The 22,249-nt window shown below is 40.5% G+C and overlaps 1 protein-coding gene across 2 annotated transcripts in view; it reads left to right on the top strand.

Annotated features, from left to right (window-relative positions):
* The first annotated feature begins 9,823 nt into the window (after positions 1-9,823).
* Positions 9,824-22,249, top strand: part of LOC106561037 (ceramide kinase) — a 36,891-nt gene continuing 24,465 nt past the window's right edge. The window contains exons 1-2 of one of the 2 annotated variants that reach the window (XM_014124603.3): positions 9,824-10,548; positions 11,538-11,666. In XM_014124603.3, the coding sequence (XP_013980078.1) occupies positions 10,398-10,548; positions 11,538-11,666 (280 nt within the window). In that variant the 5' untranslated portion in view covers positions 9,824-10,397. The remainder of the gene's footprint in view (positions 10,549-11,537; positions 11,667-22,249) is intronic. The other variant, XM_014124604.3, reaches the window with a different exon arrangement.

The following is a 22,249-nucleotide window of genomic DNA, read 5'->3' as shown; positions in this document are numbered from 1 at the left end:
CATATTTATATCAAAAAACAGCTTTTTACTTTAGCATGTGATGTTCAGAACTAGCATACCCACCGAAAACTTCCGGTGAATTTACTAAATTACTCATGATAAACGTTGACAAAATACATAACAATTATTTTAAGAATTATAGATACAGAACTCCTTTATGCAATCGCTAATGTCCGATTTTAAAATAGCTTTTCGGCGAAAGCACATTTTGCAATATTCTGAGTACCTAGCTCAGCCATCACGGCTAGCTATTTTGACATCCGCCAACTTCGGGGTCACCTAAACTCAGAATTACTATTAGAAAAATTGGATTACCTTTGCTGTTCTTCGTCAGAATGCACTCCCAGGACTTCTACTTCAACAACAAATGTTGTTTTGGTTCCAAATAATCCATAGTTATATCCAAATACCTCCGTTTTGTTCGTGCGTTCAGGTCACTATCGGAAGGGTAACGCGCGAGCGCAATTTCGTGACAAAAGATTTTAAAATATTCCATTACCGTACTTAGAAGCATGTCAAACGCTGTTTAAAATCAATTTTTATGCTATTTTTCTCGTAAAATAGCGATAATATTCCAACCGGGCAACGTTGTATTCATTCAAAGACTGAAAGAAAAACATGGTGAGTTCTCGTGACTGCGCATCTCCAGTCTCACTGTCCCCAGGCTGACCACTTACAAACTCTGCTCCTATACTTTGCCCAGAGACAGCAGACACCCCATTCCACTTTCTGGCGGCTTTAGAGAGCCAATGGAAGCCTTAGAAAGTGTCACGTTACAGCACAGATGCTGTAATGTCGATAGAGATGCAACAGAAGGACAACAAATTGTCAGACAGGGCACTTCCTGTATGGAATCTTCTCAAGTTTTGGCCTGCCATATGAGTTCTGTTATACTCACAGACACCATTCAAACAGTTTTAGAAACGTTAGAGTTTTCTATACAAATCTACTAATTATATGCATATTCTAGTTTCTGGGCAGGAGTAGTAACCAGATTAAATTGGGTACGTTTTTTATCCGGCCGTGAAAAAACTGCCCCCTATCCGAAAGAAGTGAATAACCTCTTAGTGATCCCTTAACACGCCAATTCCGTTAGCGAGATAGATTTGACAACATCCGGTGAAATTGCAGAGCGCCAAATTCAAACTACAGAAATATCAATATTCAACATTCACGAAAATATAAGTGTAATACATCAAAATAAAGCTTCACTTCTTGTTAATCCAGCCGCTGTGTCAGATTTCAAAAAGGCTTTACGGCGAAAGCACACTATGCGATTATCTGAGGACAGCGCCCCGCATACAAACACATGAAAATCATTTTTCAACCAGGCAGGTATGACACAAAAGTTAGAAATAACGATATAATAAATGCCTTACCTTTGAAGATCTTCTTCTTTTTGCAATCCCAAATGTCTCAGTGACACAATGAATGGTCATTTTGCTCGATAAATTCCTTCATTATATCCACAAAATGTCCATTTATTTGACACGTTTGATTCAGAAATACACCGGTTCCAACTCGCCCAACATGACTACAAAGTATCTAATAAGTTACCTGTAAACTTGGTCCAAACATTTCAAACAATGTTCCTAATCCAACCTCAGGTATCCTAAAATGTAAATAATCGATCAAATTTAAGACGGGATAATCTGTTTCCAATACCGAAGAAAAATAACATGGAACGCGCTCCTGTTCACACGTTGTCATGTCCTGACCATAGAGAGCTCGTATTTTTCTATGGTAGAGTAGGTCAGGGTGTGACTGGGGGGTTTTGTCTAGTGTATTTATTTCTATGTTTGGTTCTAATTTCTTTTTACTATGTTGGGGTTTTTGTCTAGTTTAAATTGTCTATGTTGTGTTCTAGGTTCTTTTTCTAGGTTGTGGTTTTCGTATGATTCCCAATTAGAGGCAGCTGTTGTCTCTAATTGGCGATCATATTTAAGTTGTTGTTTTTCCCACTAGTGTTTGTGGGAGATTAGTTAGTGAGTTAGTGCATGTTGTACCTCTTCGTCACGTTTTTTTTTTTTTTTAATAGTTTATTGTATGTATTGCATAGTTTCACATATAAATAAAGATGTGAAACGATACGCACGCTGCGCTTTGGTCTCATTCATATGACAACCGTGACACGTGCACAAAAATACTAGAGACCTTCAGAGTGACACGTACAAAGAACAGCACTACTTCTTCATTTCTCAAAAGAAAAACATCGACCAATTTCTAAAGACTGTTGACATCTAGTGGAAGCCATAGGAACAGCAATCTGGGCCCTAATAAATCAGAGTTCCCATAGAAATTATTGGAAAACACAATGACCTCAAAAATACATTTCCCTGGATGGATTGTGCTCGGGGTTTCGCCTGCCAAATCAGTTCTGTTATACTCACAGACATTATTCTAACAGTTTTAGAAACTTCAGAGTGTTTTCTATCCAAATCTACTAATTATATGCATATCCTAGCTTCTCGGCTTGAGTAACAGGCGGACGGACGTGAAAATACTGCCCCATAATGGCTGCCCTCAAGTGGAAAAGTGAGGGATACACATATTAGTGAGGGTGTTCAAGCTCACCTCACATTCTTTTTTTTGTGACCAAAGTTTTTGGGGGTGGGGGGGTAACAGGTACAATATTCAAAAACATCGGTAAAATATTCAAACCAGGGAGAAGAAAAATCTAACACTTATTGCCTGTCTTTTTATTCTTTATTTTTATACATCTCTTTCATTTTTACCTTTGTATTTTGCTGGCTGGTTCTCCTGAAGGACCTCTTTCTTTTCATCTCTCTCTTTCTCATCCTCTTAGTGATGATGTTGACAAAGACAAAATAATCTATCTGGCATTCTCTATTTATCTCATTTGTATTCCCATCCTTCTGGAGTTCATAATGAACACATCATCACTCTTCCAGTTACTCTCTGATCTGTCTATATCAATGTCCAGGTCCTTTTAACCTTTGACCTTTGCTGCCTCATCTGTCTGAGTGTCCTAAGTTTTTCCTTCAGCTGCAGCAAAAACAGACAAATCTGGCAAAAAAAGAGGGAGGGGACATTAATACACACATCAAAGTAAATCTCAGTTTCGTTAAAAATACAGTCAAGAAAAATGATTATATTGATCATAGTGATTCAGGAGTAACATTAAAACTGAATAATAAGCCCCATTAACATTAGACAACTTAACAGAAAACCCTCAAGTTGCTGAAATAAGTTAATTAAATCAATGATGAGAGAATAATCAGAATAACTAAAATATCAGTGCAAATGGCACTATTTTGCTAAGTGCAGAGATGTATTATAGGTCATGAATGTTTATGGAATGCTACAGACTTTGTGGCACATCAGGAAGATCAGCATACCTCAAATCCAAAGGTTGAGAGTTCAAATCCTAGAGGGGGGGGGGGGTATCCTTGACTGCTGGCTACATCCCTTCCGTCTTCAAGAGAGCGAGAGTTGCACCACCTCTGAAAAAACCTACACTCGATCCCTCCGATGTCAACAACTACAGACCAGTATCCCTTCTTTCTTTTCTCTCCAAAACTCTTGAACGTGCCGTCTTTGGCCAGCTCTCTTGCTATCTCTCTCAGAATGACCTTCTTGATCCTAATCAGTCAGGTTTCAAGACTGGGCATTCAACTGAGACTGCTCTTCTCTGTGTCATGGAGGCTCTCCGCACTGCTAAAGCTAACTCTCTCTCCTCTGCTCTCATCCTTCTAGACCTATCTGCTGCCTTTGATACTGTGAACCATCAGATCCTCCTCTCCACCCTCTCCGAGCTGGGCATCTCCGGCGCGGCCCACGCTTGGATTGCGTCCTACCTGACAGGTCGCTCCTACCAGGTGGCGTGGCGAGAATCTGTCTCCGCACCACGTGCTCTCACCACTGGTGTCCCCCAGGGCTCTGTTCTAGGGCCTCTCCTATTCTCGCTATACACCAAGTCACTTGGCTCTGTCATATCCTCACATGGTCTCTCATATCATTGCTATGCAGATGACACACAATTAATCTTCTCCTTTCCCCCTTCTGACAACCAGGTGGCGAATCGCATCTCTGCATGTCTGGCAGACATATCAGTGTGGATGACGGATCACCACCTCAAGCTGAACCTCGGCAAGACGGAGCTGCTCTTCCTCCCGGGGAAGGACTGCCCGTTCCATGATCTCGCCATCACGGTTGACAACTCCCTTGTGTCCTCCTCCCAGAGTGCTAAGAGCCTTGGCGTGACCCTAGACAACACCCTGTCGTTCTCCACTAACATCAAGGCGGTGGCCCAATCCTGTAGGTTCATGCTCTACAACATTCGCAGAGTACGACCCTGCCTCACACAGGAAGCGGCGCAGGTCCTAATCCAGGCACTTGTCATCTCCCGTCTGGATTACTGCAACTCGTTGTTGGCTGGGCTCCCTGCCTGTGCCATTAAACCCCTACAACTCATCCAGAACGCCGCAGCCCGTCTGGTGTTCAACCTTCCCAAGTTCTCTCACGTCACCCCGCTCCTCCGCTCTCTCCACTGGCTTCCAGTCGAAGCTCGCATCCGCTACAAGACCATGGTGCTTGCCTACGGAGCTGTGAGGGGAACGGCACCTCCGTACCTTCAGGCTCTGATCAGGCCCTACACCCAAACAAGGGCACTGCATTCATCCACCTCTGGCCTGCTCGCCTCCCTACCTCTGCGGAAGCACAGTTCCCGCTCAGCCCAGTCAAAACTGTTCGCTGCTCTGGCACCCCAATGGTGGAACAAGCTCCCTCACGACGCCAGGACAGCGGAGTCAATCACCACCTTCCGGAGACACCTGAAACCCCACCTCTTTAAGGAATACCTGGGATAGGATAAAGTAAACCTTCTAACCCCCCCTTAAAAGATTTAGATGCACTATTGTAAAGTGGTTGTTCCACTGGATATTATAAGGTGAATGCACCAATTTGTAAGTCGCTCTGGATAAGAGCGTCTGCTAAATGACTTAAATGTAAATGTAAAATGTATATTTTAGAAGTCAGAGCTTAGGGATGACAGACGCATTTCTCACTAGTAATTACCAATTGGTAAGAATTTTTCCCAGTTGTATGTGGTAAATTTCCACTATCCACTTGGTTACGAATGCAGCATTACGTACAATCATTACTGCACTTTAAAATGTAGTTGGGGCAATGTGCTGAAGGGACTTCTTTGGCATTTTTTGAGGGGCGGTCAAAATGATGTTGTATTTGTGCCAACTGTCAGTGGAAATGTTGTACCAGTATAAGTGGTTTTATGATTATGTGGATGCAGCTGGTTCACAGGAAGTAAATGTTTCATTTTCAATAACTTACTGTCAACTAATTACAAGTGGGTTTTTGTGAAATTCACAGTAATTTACTGCAGCTAATGCATCACACTCACTGACCTGATGGTCTGGTAGGAAAGTGAGTGCTACAATTACATGGTGACTAGCTTTAAATTAAATAGCATATGGTTCTTTGGTATCACATGCACTTATGTGAACAGAACTGACAGTATGAAAGCTTAATGTTTATCAACAGAGCATATTAAGTGGGATGACATGCCTGCTTATGGAAGACCAAAAAGAGCTAGCTGAAAGCCTCAAATAAGCCAAGCCTGTAATATTTTGATAGGTTGGCACTGTTACAGTATGCTGCCAATCAACAAGTGATGTGCATGTTGTCAATAGAAGAGTCAGTGAAGGCACAGTAGGTTACTGGCAAGATTGCTAGTGGCAGCGTGTGTCATGTAGGTTACTGCCAATATTTTACCAGGAAGTTATTGTGACTTTTACAATAACTTACTGACAAGTATTTTCCAGTTAAGAAATGACAAATTCACTGTCATTTCTGGGACCAAGTTAACATTAAGTTACTGGAAATGCACAATGATCTCTTCACAGGGCAGCTCGTTAATGACATTCTCTTACAAAGTTTTACAAAATTTGCTACTTTCATTAGCATAAACATCAAACACTTCATTTAAAGACAACAATGACGGATTGAAGACAGCAGTGCAGAATGCCTCAAGATAAAAACGTAATATTCAATATCTGTGAATCTGACCAAAATTTTGCACTTCACTCTACATACTCGTATACTTGTGGGAAATAACCTATAATCAGGATAACAAAACAAAACAAATGATGAGGCTAGAGAAATGTATTGACCAATATTACCAACACAGTCAACACTAAAATATTAAATTCCCAAAAGAAAACAAGACACCTCAACAGACACAGACTATTTATGCTTTTCACCACCTGAAATGGTGAGTGTAGGAACCGACTCGCTAAAGTCGATAAATTGGGCATACTTGAACTAGTCAGTAAAGTTATAAAGAAGTTGAAGGTGAGCCTCGAGATGAGTAAATGAAAAAGCAGTGACAATGGAGAAAGAAACAAACAAGCTAAAAGGTACAGTCAATACTATTGAAATGGACATTAAAGATTTTAAAAAATAGAACAAGTTTCTGAGAGAAGCTATACTTGAAATACAGACTAGATCTATGCGAGAAAATCTGATACTTACCAATATTAAAGAGACTGAGGGTGAAGATCCAGAGAGTGTGGTGAAAGATTTCCTGGTTAAAGTGCTACAGATCACAGGCGATACAAAATCAAACTCAAACGTGTAAATCCTTTCAGACAGCGAGGAAACATATTTCAAAGCCCAATCGTTGCAAAATTTGCATTCTTTAAGGATAAAATAATGGTTAAAAGTCTGGGCAAAAGGCTCGCTAGCATGAAAATAGGCATGACTGATCAGTTCCCAAAGGAAATTGCAGAACGGTGCAAAGTTCTGTACCCACTCTTTAAAGTAAATAGACTAAAAAGGAAACGTTTAGCTCTGGTAGTCGATAACCAACTGTTCCGAGACACCAAGACTACACCACGGCTATTGTAAATAATACAAAGTTCCCATAGAGGAGTCAAATAATGGACCACCCAATACTATCTATGGTAGGGATTGTAATAAAAAACTGGAAATCTATCAAATACAGCAATAAGAAATAAACTACAAATACAATATACCATTCAAGATAGGGAATGTTGTAAAATAATTAGTTTTCGACATTCTATTTATAGTATTTTATAAATAGATAAGACAGCATTAGAAGAAAATACAATTATTGAAATAATACATCTTCAAATATAAGGAACTGGAACACAAAGTACTCAAAAGCCCGAAATTAGGTAGGAATCAACATGGTAGAGATAAAAACACAGCAAACAGAGGACATAGAAGGCACAGTATGTGGGTATGTTTGGGTGTATATGTGGGGGGAGTGTGGTTGTCATGGAAGATGGGGTGTGTGTTTTTTAGATTGGAAAAGTATGGTGAGTTAAGTGAGTGAAAAAGTAAAATGGTTGCAAATGCCAGAGCCCATGTGTGTCTGCGAGCGGAAGTTGTAACAGGGAGAGTTTTCAATTTGGGCAGATATGGGATATATATTTTAAAATATATTACAAAAATAGTCTATTTATTTATTGTCCTATCATGATGGAATGGTCCCCAACCCTATACCCTAGGCACACCCCTGATCGAGAAATCTTTATCTGTTTTATAGGCCTACAGCAAGTAGCCTATACGCAGCCAAGACAGAAAGATAAACGAGGTCAGAGACTCACTAAAGCAGCACCGCCCCCTCAAGAGTCTGTGCCTGCCTGGTAGGATTGGTCCTACAATGCTAAAGCCGCCGGGTGTGTGAGCATAATATACAAGGAATTTCTCAAAGCTGCTAATGAGAACCTTGACGACCTTGCATCTAGCCGGTGGGAATTCCAATGGAGACCCCACCCAGGTAGTGGAAGTGCTGGCAACACTAGCTGCAGTAACCCATGGGGAGGGGGTCAGACTCGGATAATCAGAGCGAGGGCAAATTATTGTGGCCCTGGAGGCACAAAATAATCAAAGGTCCGACTGCACAGAGATGCTTGGGAAAATGGTAACAGCGTGTGTGTTTCAGGGAATGGGGTATATCTGAGCTCCATCAGCTAAAACTTGACATTGGTTAATCAAAACTCCCCATTCTTGCTCAATTTTGCATGCCTTCTCAAACAGCTACAACTGTATATGCATTCGCACATCAAGTCTTCTCTTCAGTGGGGCTCGGGGATGGAACAACTTTTGAACATTTGAGCTTGTGGTTGGTTGATTGTGTGGGAAGGTTGGGGAGAGTGTGTGTACGTATATTCCACATCTGTTGCTATGGGATAAAGCTGTTGGGGACAATATAGGATGAATCTGTCCGGGTTGGTGCCCCCCTTGGGTTGTGCCGTGGCGGAGATTACTCGGCCTTGTCTCAGGATGATAAGTTGGTGGTTAAAAATATCCCTCTAGTGGTGTGGGGGCTGTGCTTTGGCAAAGTGGATGGGGTTATATCCTGCTTGTTTGGCCCTGTCCGGGGGTATCGTCGGACGGGGCCAGGAGGGGTCGGGAGACCCCTCCTGTCTTTATGCTCCAGTATTTATGCTGCAGTAGTTTATGTGTCGGGGGGCTAGGGTCAGTCTGTTAAATCTGGAGTATTTCTCCTGTCTTATCCGGTGTCCTGTGTGAATTTAAGTATGCTCTCTCTAATTCTCTCTCTTTCTCTCTTTCTCTCTTTCTCTCTCTCAGACCTGAGCCCTAGGACCATGCCTCTGGACTACCTGGCCTGATGACTACTTCAGGTCCCCAGTCCACAAGGCCGTGCTGCTGCTCCAGTTTCAACTGTTCTGCCTGCGGCTATGGAACCCTGACCTGTTCACTGGACGTGCTACCTGTCCCAGGCCTGCTGTTTTCAACTCTCTAGAGACAGCAGGAGCGGTAGAGATACTCTGAATGATTGGCTATGAAAAGCCAACTGACATTTACTCCTGAGGTGCTGACCTGTTGCACCCTCGACAACCACTGTGATTATTATTATTTGACCCTGCTGGTCATCTATGAACATTTGAACATCTTGGCCATGTTCTGTTATAATCTCCACCCAGCACAGCCAGAAGAGGACTGGCCACCCCTCATAGCCTGGTTCCTCTTTAGGTTTCTTCCTAGGTTCTGGCCTTTCTAGGGAGTTTTTCCTAGCCACCGTGCTTCTACACCTGCATTACTTGCTGTTTGGTGTTTTAGGCTGGGTTTCTGTACAGCACTTTGTGATATAAGCTGATGTAAGAAGGGCTTTATAAATACATTTGATTGATTGATTGATTGATTGATTGATTGATTGATTGATTGATTGATTGATTGATTGATTGATTGATTGATTGATTGATGAATCACAATAATTGTTTGCCAAAATAATAATTGCTTGCCAAAAAATGTATTTTTGTAATGGCAATCCTGGTTATAAGTGGCAATCATTCATATGAACTGTCAACAATACAAGGCACATTATTAGTTAATTGTGAAAATAAATTAACTTATGCAAGATTTATATATACATATATACCCATCTCCTCCGGCGCCATCCTGTTTCCAGGATATTCATTACATTTCGAATGCTTAGCAGGACAGGAACATTGTCCAATTCATGCACTTATCAAGAGAATATCCCTGATCATCCTACTGCCTCTGATCTGGTGGACTCACTAAACACAAATGCTGTTATATTGTCGTCTGGTTTGCCTAACAACCTTTTGACTGGAGTGCGCTAAATCAGGATCACAAATCTACTTTGAAACTAACATATACACCTCACACACATGGTTATGGCCTTAAAAAAATAAGACCTTGTACCCTGTCAGATATAGAGTTAAAATGTATTGAATTTTGAGTTAGAATCCCAATATTACACTTTCTATACATCGCAGAAGACTGAAATATAGCAAAACCCTTTGACATAGACACACAGGATTTTCGGCAGGTTTGAAATAATGTTTATTAATTATGAAGTTATGAAAAATACTGATAACATTCCACCAATGAGGCAACTAGAGGACGATTTGGTCATTTGACTGCAGGAAACTACTATAAGGAATTTGAAATGATTTATAATTATACTTTTGATACTAAAGTATATTTTAGCAATTACATTAACCTTTGATACTTAAGTATCTTAAAATCAAATACTTAAAAACATTTACTCAAGTAGTATTTTACTGGGTGACTAACACATTAACTTGACTCATTTTCTATTAAGGTATCTTTACTTTTACTCAAGTATGACAATTGTGTACTTTTTCCACCACGTAATAGTTGCTCTCAGAGCAAGCTGTCCGTCATTTCAAAATGTCTCTCCAGCACCAAAATTAGAATACGTCGTGACGCTATGCGTAATGTTTAGTTCGTCCCCTATGGTGAATGAAGAATCCGCTATCCAATTGTGGCACTGCCGTTGTCGAAAACAGCAACATTGTTTCCTTCTGTAGACAAAGGTGCCTCGACAACCCGATAAATTACTGAATAGTCATCCAGTTCTGTGGCTTCTTGGTGAAGACATGGAAAAACAACCGAGGTTGTTGGCATCCCAACTCCTACTGAAAAACAGCTTATTCGAAGTGTCGTTAAACCGTGTGCTTCTGACATGGAAAGAGATTCCGACCAAGAAAAAACGCGTTTCTGGGGGCATACATCACCCATTTAAAGTCGGTAAGTGTCAAAAGATAAACTGGTTATGAAGTGCAAAGATGTTATTAAAATATTCCGCGGTGCACGATGAAGGACGTTGAGAGGTCGAGGGACTGGTGATTTAGCCTATTTTCTTTGTTGGGTATATCCGCTATCCACATTCGCGTAAACACATCACGTGGGCATGCACATAATCCTCTGAATGTTGTTATATAGGCAATATAAATTAGTCGTTGCATGCTCTTAACATTTGTTATTGTCAACGAATGACATGCAATGATATAGCCTAAATTTGCCCTAGAAGTATAAGGTCGATGTAGTTAATTGCCCCATAGCCTATCCGACACCAACAACTAACGTTAGGACATTAACAGTTTCATGTAGTCGTTTATTTTTCTTCTATATATGCTTGAGTTATAACAGCAAGACGATCCATTGACTAGTGGACTAAACCCCACTCCATGGTCAAGGAAGTTTCTGAAGAACTTCAACAGCATGGAGCCGAGACCAGGCTTTGTGGAATCTAGCTCCGACTACATCGATTCGCACAAGGCCAATACTTCAAAACATTTCAATTATGAAATCCCCACATTGTACCTATGTAATAAACATTAATCAAATACCACCACCTACTGTTTCCTTGTTGATATACAATGGGCACATGCGCATGTGTGTTTAGTTGCCATCTTGGAGCAACAGCAATGAGCAAACAGTAAGTGGTTGTATTTGATTAACGTTTATTGAAAAAATATGGATTTCAGGTACGCAACTACAGAGGACAAACATGTATGTACAAGGTGTGTGTTTCATAATTGAAATTTTTGGAAGAATTGAGAATGAGCGAATAGATGTAATCGGAACTAGATTCCTCAAAGCCTCGGCCCCACGGCGTTAGTTAACTTCATCATAAACTTCCTTCACCATGGAGTGGAGTTTAGTCCTCTATCCATTGCCCAGAGCTTCATTTTAAATGAACGCAAGCCGATTCTGAGCTGTTTGTTGTTTGACAGCTGGTCCGCGTAGTGCGACTGCGGCCCTGGCTTGGATAGCCTCGCTATGTCGGGTCAATTGGATGGCACACAATTTGGCCTCGGAGTTCTTCTTTATGAGCTGGCTGACATTTTTCATCACCTCACAAGGTAATAACCACCATAGCCCTTGCAAATTGGCCTTCATGTTTTAGGCTACTGTGTTGATGATGTTAGTCTAAAGACACTGCATATAAACGCACAAAGAATCATAATTCTAGAACGTTATTTATGTGTTTGTTAGCCGGTAGGTAGCCTAGTGGTTAGAGCGTTGGACTAGTAACCGAAAGGTTGCAAGATCGAATCCCCGAGCTGACGAGGTGAAAATCTGTTGTAACCCACTGTTCCTAGGCAGGCAACCCCGTCATTGACAATAAGAATTTGTTCTTAACTGATTTGCCAAGTTAAAGGTAATAAAATAAATAATAATACGATTTAAAGTTATTTCTTGATAATCATATCAATGACAGGCCCACATGTCTGAACAATCGGCTACATAGCAAATCTCTTGTCACATGAGATTCAGATGAGGGGCAAAGCATATAGAGTACCACAGTATGAGTCATAATACCCATAAAACCTAGCGGTCAAATAAGGAAATGGTTCCAATTGTTTTTCCACATTCTTTTTTGTCATAGGGGATTTTAGAAACACTTAAAATAAGGGCACAGACATAACAAGTAAAGGTATACCTATCACGTAGTTGGTGTTTTTACTGATTTCTAATTTGTTTATGAATTATTAACTGATTAAAACTCAAACTTAGGTTCTGTTATGTTCACCTCAACTGTTTTCTCTTTCTGTCGTCTGGTCAAGCAAGTGTAAAAAGTCTGGACAACACCTTCCTCACTCCCTGCCTCTCTAATGTCTCTTTCTCCAGTTATTGTCACCTCTCCCGGCTCTAAATGACACCTACCCATAAGCCCCCTCTTTCCATTTACTGTAAACAGCATCCTTATCCACCGGACGTCCATGGACATTGAAAAGTTGTTGAAATTGGGTCATTCCACCCTGGCCTTGATTTCAATTGCCTTGATTCCAACACCCACAAATTGTGTTTTTTGGTGCGGTCCTGACTAGGGCTGTGGCGGTCATTACATTTTGTCAGCCAGTGATTGTCAAGCAAATAACTGCCGGTCTCACGTTAATTAACGTAAACACATTTAGCATCTCCTTGCGTCCACGCAGACCTTTGGAACATCAACATTTTAAAAAGTCCAATAAATCCATGTAATTATATGACTGGCCTACACTAGTTCATTTAGAAGACAAGATTTGCTTAGTATTCCATGGCATAATCTTTTTATTATTTTATAGTATGAAGAATAAAATTGAAGATGGCTGAATAAAATAGAAAGGATATTTTCTTTAAACAATTTGAGGGAGTGTGCACATTCTGTTTTGAGCGGTTAACCAAGAAACAGGTACTCCTATATGCTTAATTTAGTTATTTATGTAACTTTAGTTGTGATACAAATGTTGGGCTATATGTTTAGATGTTTTGCGCAGGCTGTACAGACTTCATCAGTCTCTCATTCACAATTTGACAAGCACTTGATAATGCCATTACCATGAAAACACCATTCCCAAAAGTGACCACAAATGGGATTTATGTTTGTAATGCTTTTATTATAAAGGTGCATTTTTATGGTAAATCATCTTCCCCAAACTTGAAACTCATACACAGTGTATGTATGTCAGTTAGGCTCTACACCAATTGTAAAGTGGATTAAGGTGCTTCATTTTAAGAAGTTATTTGGACACTTTAGTTGTGATACAAACTTTATCAAAACATATGGGCCAGGCTACATGAGGTGTGCGACTATGATTTGAAAAAGTAGGCAAAAACACCTATGATTTGAAAAAGTAGGCAAAAAAAGCATGCGCTGTTTCTTGCCTTAATCATTCACAAGTGATCATATATCATCAAATCAACATTTTATTGGTCACATGCAGATGTTATTGCAGGTATAGTGAAATGCATTCACAGGTGATTGGCTAATCTTGTCACCCATAAAACAAGGCTGGTCCGGACCAGACAAAAAATCTACGTCTGTGGATGTTGAAATTAAAGCAGGTCTGGACTAGGGCTGTTAGGGTGACAGCATCAGAGCTTGGAGAAGCCTAATTACCGTGACTAAACGGTCACGTGGAATTTGACTGCCGTCATGACTCGTGGCCGCCGATGTGGCGGTAATGCTGTCACCCTAACAGCCCTAGTCCAGACCTGCTTTAATTTCAACATCCACAGATGTAGATTTTTTTGTCTGGTCCGGACCAGCCTTGTTTTGGCCAAAACATAGATGTCCATGATTGGTTCAGATTTGGTCCAGCCCGGACCAGTTTGATTTGTAAATAGCATAACAGGTGAAAGCGTGAGCAGGTGAGTCCAGCTGTGTGTTGTGTTTGCTTCAATAGAGTGATCAGGGACGTGCAAATATAGTTTTCTTTCACAGAAAATGCATTAGTACATTAGTCAGAAAATAGCTTCATTTTCATCAGATGACAAATGCAACGCTATTTTGCTGGCAGACACAGTAAATGACCTTGCAAGGTCTTTTTTGCAAAAAAATTATGCATGGCCATCGTATTTCTAATGTTTATCATAGAAAGAATGTAGCCAGCTAGTTAATCTTGAACTTTACCAGAGAAAAGTAGGCTTGCTGTCTACACCGAGAAAAAGGTAGAAAAAAAGCAACAAATCAGTCAAGAGAGCTGTCTGCTGATGGAATGCCCATTTGTGAATTCTCATCCAAAAGGGGAAGTGCTACTGAAGCATAAACTTTGTCTGATGCAGAAATTACAAAAATAAGCATTTTTAGTTCTGCTTCAGAGTAGACAAGCATGCGTCAACATTTTTATTTTGTTCAATGTCTCTCATTCACATTCACTTTTAAATGTCAAAATTCCCTAAAAAGGACATTCAGTAGCCCCATACCTATACATGTATAACTTTATTAGCTGGATTGCCTGTATTTGTTTATTTTCGTTTGTGCTCGTTAGCATATTTAGCTAGTAGCCTCATGGAAATTCGCTATTACTTGAGCTAATTTTGTTAGCATTCTGGTAAGATGCCCAATGGTATTTAAAAACAAATTTGCATGGTGAAATAAAAATCTGGAAACCGCCTAACTCTACTTCAGAACAGTACACAGTAGAGCACACTAGAGTTGAGAACACAATAATGTACTTTATTGTACTAGGGATGGGCTGTTCTAGTACTCACATTTGTATTTTTTGAGTGCCCAAATGGTACTCACTGCCCGCACTGAGAAAAAAAATGGCCATTTCTCTATAGCCAACAGTGTGCAATAAATGCCTAGTTTATCATAGCTATTACAGATAACAAATCCTAATTGCTAAATTGCCTCATATACACCGAGTGTACAAAACATTAAGAATACCTTGCTAATATTGAGTTGCACCCCCCTTTGCCCTCAGAACAGCCTCAGTTCGTCGGGGCATGGACTCTTCAAGGTGTCAAATTGTCTCAAGGCCTAAAAACCCTTTGACGTGTCTCCTCCCCTTCATCACTGATTTGAAGTGGATTTAACAAGTGACATCAATAAGGGATCATAACTTTCACCTGGTCAGTGTATGTCGTGGAAAGAGCAGGTGTTCTTAATGTTTATACACTCGGTGTATAGTCAGTCAATAAAAAAACAAGTGCCATTTAAGATTATGTTATCAAAACTGTGGTATCAGCTGTTTATGTTATCCTGAAACACAATCTTAAAAAAGTTGGTAACCTCAGCAGTGGCGCTTGCTTGTACAATGGCATAGCCTTGTTTTGTTAATTTCGCAGACAAGGTGCTTATATTTCCTCAGCCCTTATCAGTCAAGACCAATGTTCCCTCTAAGCTGTGCCCCCGGGACTGCAGTGCAGAAGAAATATCAGCCCACTGAGAGAAGCATGAGATTGAACTTCACTCAATGAGTTTTACCTGTTAACACTAGCAACGTTTCCCTTTATTGTGGGAATTGTGATCGAATCAATGCAATATTAGCCACTTTCAGTGCAACATACCAAAACAAAATGACCTATGCAAGAGATTTTGTTGTAGGCAGACTATTGCCATATATGGATCTGTGCCATTTACTTTGAACTGGATTGTGTTTACAGCTGTGGTTGTGAGTGGAAGCGCTTGTTTTGCGATCAAAGCAAGAGCTGCATGTAGCCACATGAGCACATTTTCTTCATATCCTTTGCTAGTTAGTGAGTTATTAGCCCAGTTATGGATACTTTGTAGTCAGCAGTGGAGTGATTGCTTCCTACGAGTGTACATTTCTAGGTAAGAGCTTTTTTTGTTTGTCTTACAGAGTCAGTGTTGTATTTTGAGACGGGGTTGAATAAGGTAAGTAGCCAATAGGCAGAGGGTAGCATAATTTATCTGATTCTCTGTAATAATGGTATGGGAATATTTTGTAAAGTGGTTTCTTGCCTCAAACAACACAAGAACATTTTCAGTCACCTCCTTGTCTGGTGGAGAAGTGGATAAACAGGTCTCCCCACAGGTGTGATTACTACCTCTGAGGGTTTAGAGCTTGAGGTAGTCACCTCATACAAGTACTTGGGAGTATGGCTAGACGGTACACTGTCCTTCTCTCAGCACATATAAAAGCTGCAGGCTAAGGTTAAATCTAGACATGGTTTCCTCTATTGTAATTGCTCCTCTTTCACCCCAGCTGACAAACTAAACCTGCTGCTGCCATGCTGTGTGGTCATGTGTTACTGCCATGCTATGTTGTTGTCTTAGGTCTCTCTTTATGTTGTGTTGTGTTGTCTCTTGTCGTGATGTGTGTTTTGTCCTATATTTTTAATCCCAGCCCCCATCCCCGCAGGAGGACTTTTGCCTTTTGGTAGGCCGTCATTGTAAATAAGAATTTGTTCTTAACTAACTTGCCTTAACTAATGTTTTGTTGTTGTTGGAAAAATACGTTTTTATAGGCATTTATTTCTGTAGGTCCAACGTACAGTTGTGGCCAAAAGTTTTGAGAATGACACAAATATTAATTTTCACAAGTCCGCTGCCTTAGTGTCTTTAGATATTTTTGTCAGATGTTACTATGGAATACTGAAGTATAATTACAAGCATTTCATAAGTGTCAAAGGCTTTTATTGACAATTACATGAAGTTGATGCAAAGAGTAAATATTTGCAGTGTTGACCCTTCTTTTTCAAGACCTCTGCAATCCACCCTGGCATGCTGTCAATTAACTTCTGGGCCACATCCTGACTGATGGAAGCCCATTCTTGCATAATCAATGCTTGGAGTTTGTCAGAATTTGTGGGTTTTTGTTTGTCCACCTGCCTCTTGAGGATTGACCACAAGTTCTCAATGGGATTAAGGTCTGGGGAGTTTCCTGGCCATGAACCAAAAATCTTGATGTTTTCTTCCCCGAGCCACTTAGTTATCACTTTTGCCTTATGGCAAGGTGCTCCATCATGCTGGAAAAGGCATTGTTCGTCACCAAACTGTTCCTGGATGGTTGGGAGAAGTTGCTCTCGGGGATGTGTTGGTACCATTCTTTATTCATGGCTGTGTTCTTAGGCAAAATTGTGAGTGAGCCCACTCCCTTGGCTGAGAAGCAACCCCACACATGAATGGTCTCAGGATGCTTTACTGTTGGCATGACTCAGGACTGATGGTAGCGCTCACCTTGTCTTCTCCGGACAAGCTTTATTCCGGATTCCCCAAACAATCGGAAAGTGGATTCTTCAGAGAAAATGACTTTACCCCAGTCCTCAGCAGTCTAATCCCTGTACCTTTTGCAGAATATCAGTCTGTCCCTGATGGTTTTTCCTGGAGAGAAGTGGCTTCTTTGCTGCCCTTCTTGACACCAGGTCATCCTCCAAAAGTCTTCGCCTCACTGTGAGTGCATATGCACTCACATATGCATATGCAGTCACACCTGCTTGCTGCCATTCCTGAGCAAGCTCTGTACTGGTGGTACCCCGATCCCGCAGCTGAATCAACTTTAGGAGATGGTCCTGGCGCTTGCTGGACTTTCTTGGGCACCCTGAAGCCTTCTTCACAACAATTGAACCCCTCTCCTTGAAGTTCTTGATGATCCGATAAATGGTTGATTTAGGTTCAATCTTACTGGCAGCAATATCCTTGCCTGTGAAGCCTTTTTTGTGCAAAGCAATGATGACTGCACGTGTTTCCTTGCAGGTAACCATGGTTGACAGAGGAAGAACAATGATTCCAAGCACCACCCTCCATTTCTAGCTTCCAGTCTGTTATTCGAACTCAATCAGCATGACAGAGTGATCTCCAGCCTTGTCCTCGTCAACACTCACACCTGTGTTAACTTCTCTAGGGCCGGCGGGACGAAATCGTCCCACCTACGTAACAGCCAGTGGAATTCTGTGGCGCGTTATTCAAATACCTTAGAAATGCTATTACTTCAATTTCTCAAACATATGACTATTTTACAGCATTTTAAAGACAAGACTCTCGTTTATCTAACCACACTGTCCGATTTCAAAAAGGCTTTACAACGAAAGCAAAACATTAGATTATGTCAGCAGAGTACCCAGCCAGAAATAATCAGACACCCATTTTTCAAGCTAGCATATAATGTCACAAAAACCCAGAAGACAGCTAAATGCAGCACTAACCTTTGATGATCTTCATCAGATGACACACCTAGGACATTATGTTATACAATACATGCATGTTTTGTTCAATCAAGTTCATATTTATATCAAAAACATGCTTTTTACATTAGCATGTGACGTTCAGAACTAGCATACCCCCCGCAAACTTCCGGTGAATTTACAAAAAATTTACTAAATTACTCACGATAAACGTTCACAAAAAGCATAACAATTATTTAAAGAATTATAGATACAGAACTCCTCTATGCACTCGATATGTCCGATTTTAAAATAGCTTTTCGGTGAAAGCACATTTTGCAATATTCTCAGTAGATAGCCCGGCATTACAGGGCTAGCTATTTAGACACCCAGCAAGTTTAGCACTCACCAAAGTCAGATTTACTATAAGAAAAATGTTATTACCTTTGGTGTTCTTCGTCAGAATGCACTCCCAGGACTTCTACTTCAATAACAAATGTTGGTTTGGTCCCAAATAATCCATTGTTATATCCAAACAGCGGCGTTTTGTTCATGCGTTCAAGACACTATCCGAAAGGGTAAATAAGGGTGACGAGCATGGCGCATTTCGTGACCAAAAAATTCTCAATATTCCATTACCGTACTTCGAAGCATGTCAACCGCTGTTTAAAATAAATTTTTATGCAATTTTTCTCGTAAAAAAGCGATAATATTCCGACCGGGAATCTGCGTTTAGGTAAAAAGAGGAAAGAAAATAAAGCACGGGGTCGACTCGTGCACGCGCCTAAGCCCATTGTCCTCTGATCGGCCACTTGCCAAAAGCGTAAATGTGTTTCAGCCTGGGGATGCCTCGATATCATTCAGCTTTTTCCCGGGCTCTGAGAGCCTATGGGAGCCGTAGGAAGTGTCACGTTACAGCAAAGATCCTCAGTCTTCAATAAACAGAGACAAGAAGAACAAGATCTTGTCAGAGAGGGCACTTCCTGTTCAGAATCTTCTCAGGTTTTTGCCTGCCATAGGAGTTCTGTTATACTCACAGACACCATTCAAACAGTTTTAGAAACTTTAGGGTGTTTTCTATCCAAAGCCTATAATTATATGCATATTCTAGTTACTGGGCAGGAGTAGTAACCAGATTAAATCGGGTACGTTTTTTATCCGGCCGTGTCAATACTGCCCCCTACCCCCAACAGGTTAACGAGAGAATCACTGACGTGATGTGAGTTGGTTGGTCCTTTTGTGGCAGGGCTGAAAGGCAGTGGAAATGTTTTGGGGGGATTCAGTTCATTTGCATGGCAAAGAGGGACTTTGCAATTAATCTGATCACTCTTCATAACATTCTGGAGTATATGCAAATTGCCATCATACAAACTGAGGCAGCAGACTTTGTGAAAATTAATATTTGTGTCATTCTCAACTTTTGGCCACGACTGTAGAAGGAGCAGTTGGAACACAATTGCTTGAGTGAAACAGAGGGGAAAGGGAATTTAGGGAGAACTATGTGATGCTTGGTTTCTTGTGTCCCGCAACTTGACATGTAGAAATTGAATATTAGAATCAAAGCAAATTAACGTTGTCTTCAAGACAACATTTAGACTAAATAGTTTTACAGTATTTTAAACTTTTTTTTATCTCTAGTTAAAGATTGAGTTTTTACGCCCGTTCGATTACTCGTGAAGAATCAAGGTTTTGTAATTTTTCTTTTTTATGAGTGTTTGTCTGCTTGTTCTCATGTTGTATTTTTGGTCTAGTCTCCTTCGCTCCTCTGTGCTATTTGCACCTTCCCATTTACACCAGAGATCTGGGAGTCGTTGTCCCAAAGGCGGGAAGGCAGGCGACAAGCTTAGGTCCAAAATAAGCCCATAGAAACCATTATCCTTATTTTATAGAGATTTTAGCGAGAGTGAATCCTTTCATATCGCCTCTTCCTCTATGGTTTGCACACACATCAAGCCCCTCCACCTGCCTCTCACGCTAGCAAAGTTGATATCACATCTTCCTCTCTGACAAGCGGTTTCAACTCTCTATTTGAGGTTTGTTCCAACAGAATCGGTCATATGGACACAAACACATTGAGACATTATTTTACAGTAAAAGAGGAGAAGTTACCTTTTCTAACTCTACCCTTTTTTTATGTCTCAACTACTCAAATTGCACGCAGAGCAGACACTACTAAAACGAGATTATCAATAAACATTGATTCTGGAAAAGGAATGCTCAGTTTGTCGTGCGCGGTGTTGGGGTACCACGTACCGCTAGCAGCATTTTAGCCAAAGACTGTTATACTAGCTGTCTTGTCTGTGTTTTCTAAATGTGCAATAAGCATAAAACACAATTGTATATAAGGAATTGCCAGCTAGTTCCCATTGTGAGAAATAAGGTAGGCCACTTGATTTCAACCTGTTAAAAAGAAAAATGCTATTGCAACCTCTCTGCAATAAGGAATTGAGACCAAAAGCTCAAGAGAAGTTTCAAGTGTTTAATACCAAGGATGCAGTTAGCTGAGTGCATGACTTTAGAAAGTTCACAACACATTATATACTCTTCCCTTGTGGGCATCATCTCCCCAGCAATACATTTTATGGCCCCAATAAGTTTCCCTCTGGCTTCCTTGTGGGATGTCCATGGTCCTCTCTTTGTTTAGCCAGATGTCAGAATCACACCCCATCCATCTTCTGTTCTGGGCCTGACCCTGCTCTCTGGTCTTAGGCAATTTCCTCTTATCTGATTAGGTCATGGTTTCTAAATTAGCATACACACAGTTTAATGGACTAAACTCCATTAATACTCACAGTAATCATTCACTACACAGGATACAAACAAACTACAGTTTCACTTGAAACATGTTACATTTTAATAGAATCCATTAAACCTATGAGCAAAGTGGACGGGCTAACATGCTTTTCAGAAAGTTGGAGACCGACAGAAGGGTGTGTTCATAACAATTCAACTGTTCAACCTTGTTAGCTTGCAAATAGATCTCAAGTTGGCTAAACTTGAAATATAAAGATTAGCTGGCTAATCACAAGAACTGGGCTTTAGCGATTGTTGATGAGACCTGTGTTATTTTTCTATAGACTAACGCCTGCTACAAGAAGTCAGTCATTATTTGTGAATGTGCATTATGCATGGTTCTAGTTAAATGTGTAACAAAAAAGGACATTTTCATAGACTTCAAAGCCAGATCAGTGATTATTGCAACAAAAAAGCTGGTTAAACTAATTTGATAAAATCATTAAATGATTAGTGGGTCTTATGGTTGGGGAAGGCTTATATTTAGCCTAGGTATAACGTCACAAGCCCTAAATGCATTAGATTATTGCTGACTGTTTGTAATGCAGTGTATTTGACCTTTTAATTGTACAACAATGCTTATTTAGAGAGAACTTAAAAAGAAATTGAGATATATCGTGAATCGCCCATAGGTTTGAAAAATAAATTGATGATTTTTAGGCCAAATTAGCCAGACCTAACTGTACCGTACTGAACTCTACTGTAAAGTACTCTACTGACCTGTACTTTGATGTGAAACATAGACTTCTATGATTGGTTCAGATTTGGTCCTGACCAACCAAATTTGGTCTTGTTTGGCAGCGGATGAAAATAATAGCCAGTGTGTAGAATAATACCCAAATATGCAAAGGAGGAATATTTGAAAATCAATGTTTTTTGTTTGGCATACATTTGTGGAATTGACCAGTGTGTGGAATTGACCAGTGGAATTGACCAGCAGCATCCTTTACCATTTATTAATGCCCTTGAATAACCCCTCAGTAGCACGAACAGTATCACCTTTGCAGTTAAGCCGATCGTTATCACATATTGAGTTGCACTCTGGTCTGCAGCCTAATTTTGAAGTAGACAGCATGCCCTTTAGTAGGTCTACTCGCCACATTCTCATTCTAACATTGGACCCTTAACAAAAGCAAACATTCCCATCACTTTCTCTGTCAAGAGATGGAGAAAGGCTTAGCACGTTACTTTCACAGTGTAGTTCCTGGCACATATTTCCATCAGATGTTGTAATGTTCAAAAACAGTCCAATGCAAACATGGGAGCCCATCCATATTAGTATAATGATGAAAAGTGAACACTAAGTCAGAGCTGAGAA

The sequence above is a fragment of the Salmo salar genome, chromosome 10 (assembly GCF_965601325.2).
Source record: "Salmo salar chromosome 10, fSalSal1, whole genome shotgun sequence".
Lineage (NCBI taxonomy): Eukaryota > Metazoa > Chordata > Actinopteri > Salmoniformes > Salmonidae > Salmo > Salmo salar.
The sequence above is the reverse complement of the archived record's forward strand: the minus strand, read 5'-3'. Positions and strand labels throughout refer to the sequence as shown.